This window comes from Penaeus japonicus, unplaced genomic scaffold, assembly GCF_977035675.1.
Source record: "Penaeus japonicus unplaced genomic scaffold, GWHDUDI00000001_assembly GWHDUDI00000011, whole genome shotgun sequence".
Lineage (NCBI taxonomy): Eukaryota > Metazoa > Arthropoda > Malacostraca > Decapoda > Penaeidae > Penaeus > Penaeus japonicus.
The window spans coordinates 33,755,479-33,757,978 of NW_028234413.1; the positions used below are offsets into that span (position 1 = coordinate 33,755,479).

The 2,500-nt window shown below is 33.5% G+C and overlaps 2 protein-coding genes across 2 annotated transcripts in view; one reads left to right on the forward strand and one right to left on the reverse strand.

The window, feature by feature from the left end:
* Positions 1 to 1,781, reverse strand: part of Trax (Translin associated factor X) — a 44,689-nt gene extending 42,908 nt beyond the window's left edge. Inside the window, exon 1 of the mRNA XM_086541966.1 lies at positions 1,733 to 1,781. The gene's annotated coding sequence lies outside the window, so the exon portion shown is untranslated. The remainder of the gene's footprint in view (positions 1 to 1,732) is intronic.
* A 488-nt stretch (positions 1,782 to 2,269) lies between these two features.
* Positions 2,270 to 2,500, forward strand: part of LOC147471006 (N-glycosylase/DNA lyase-like) — a 5,835-nt gene continuing 5,604 nt past the window's right edge. Inside the window, exon 1 of the mRNA XM_086541442.1 lies at positions 2,270 to 2,358. Coding sequence (XP_086397568.1) covers positions 2,270 to 2,358 — 89 coding nt within the window. The remainder of the gene's footprint in view (positions 2,359 to 2,500) is intronic.

The window sequence follows — 2,500 nt, forward strand, 5'->3', positions numbered from 1 at the left end:
ATGCCTTTCTGCCACTACAAAAGCTCCTCCATACCTCTCACCAGGTATTCTCTGCAGGGAGAAGAGGAACCTCTTGCTACGTTACTGTCACATCCCGGGGGGCCCCCCTGGTCTTATATATGCGCTCATATTTGTTCATTCTTTTCATTCAAGGGGGCCTTTTTTAGGGGGGGGGAAAAAAATACTACACACGGAAAGAGGGTCATTAAAGGGGTGTCCCTGGCTGGTATCCGGGGGCTTCTTTACCTTTCTGCGGCCTATGGTTCAAGCCATGGTTTGAGATGTCTTTTGTAGCCTAAATTGAAATGGACTTATTTAGCAAATCAACATATAATACAATCTTTAGCATAACTACTTTCTTACTTCAATTATATTTTTTTTTCATAAATGCCATCCTTACTAATACTACTGTTATCATAATCATCAATCCTTACTTAGTAATAATCAAGACGGACTGAAGAGAAAATATAGGTTATGGTCATGAAACATTAATAATATAAACAAAAAATAAGTATAACAGATGGGTAGGCCATCATAATTGTTTATAAATGTAGTGGATTTATGCATCATGTTATGCCATGCCTTTGTGCTCCAGAATGTTCAGCAGTTGGCCACACAATTTACATTCTGGACAAGCAAGATCTTGAACCTTGTATGGCAATGTATATCCAAATACGAAACCAGTCCAAACTCTATTTGTCAATCATTACATGGGAGTTTTAATTGGCTTCTTACAGACCACTAAAATACTGAGGCCATGGGCACTGGTGGATGTCGTCCAATTCAGGATAATTGCCCCATCTTAATCTATAATCAATAATTTCCTTTACACCAAAAATAATTATTCTATCATTAATATGAATATGATCCCTTTTGGAATCTTAAACTATATTTTTCCTGTTAAAAAAATACTTTCTATGTCTGTGATCCAATATGGAAAGTAAATTTCTGTGCACTGGATAGTATAACTGTCAATTGTTGTACAGTGGGTGGTGCAGCATCCTATGTGTTCCACAAGCTTATACATTTTGGGTATGCTATTATAGAAATAGGGCATCAGTTTGTGCATCAATGCATTACTTTGTATACCAGACATGTATACCAGACATGACTGGTGCACATCACTGCTTCTTTGCCAAACTAATGTTTAATGATAACTAACCTTATCAGATTATCATCCCACTTTAAACGAATTATTTTCTAAAACTGTTCCAGAAGTACAACAGGAAATGATCAAATAAATTACTAAAGCAATTTATCAGATGGTGAAATGATGGTGGAACACACTGACTGCTCAGTTGTTCATATCAATTCCCAACAGCCTTTGGAATAAAAATCCTGTTAAAATACCATATCTGTACAATGTCAAGCTTTATAATGTCTATATTCAGGAGCATGTCTGGTTTAGGTTTTATTTTTGATTGAGCATAACTGATTTGCTTCACAAGTGATTATGTGAACACTAGCAAGCATGAGAAATAATCTTCCCATTAGTGCGTTATTGCATGGTTTATGTAATGTAATACATCGTCAGACAATATGCTTGTAAAACGTTTTGATAGTTGTCTCAGAAAACGTGTGCAAATCTAATATTGACCATGTTTTAAATGCATATTAAATGCTTAATGCTTTTTTTTTCCAGATTTCACGCTTACAGCGCGTCCTCTGCGTCTGTTTTCCCATTGTTTCATCAATAACGTCATGCAGTAGTGATAAGTTTCAGGGAAATTACATGTTTTTCTCAGTCTAAATTTGTGTCTCTTGTTTACATTCGTTTGTTTACATCTAACTTGTGGGTATTCATTCTTTGAAAATTTCTTTATGAGAGGAATAATGCTTTGCTAAAGAGATAATTATTTTTTTTTTCTTTAACGCTTAAAATAAAACAGAAATGTACATTACATTCATTATTGATGCATATATCTATTATAATTCTTATTTTTTAGTATATCGGAGAAGGAGAAATGATATGTCAGAAATATTGTAATGATGTATTCACTTGTTTACATTTCGCCTTGTTTACCTCGTGCACGATTGTATTGGCTTAGAATGTTCTCACAGATTTGAACGTATTGACGTAAACCAGTAAATGTTTTACATTAAGATTATTATTACACTATAACACTTGTAAGATAGAATATCAAAAGTACATATAAAAAGCTTTATAACGTATAAATATATCTTAGGTCTCAGCTATTCATCTCTCGCCATTCAGTTAAACTTTTTTGCGAGAGATTAGTTTATTTGTCCCATTGTAATGATATCAGACATGACAGCGTCTTCGAAATTATTCAAATTTGCCTGTAGGAAGTCTGAGTTACGACTGGATATTACTCTTCAATGTGGACAATCCTTTAGGTGTGAGATAATTGTTTGTACGATCGACAATGTTGATTCTTTTTTTCACAATAGTTTTTGTTTCACTGTTGTACGGCATGTCGGTTATATTTATATATATATATTATAATATATATATATATATGTATATATATATATTATT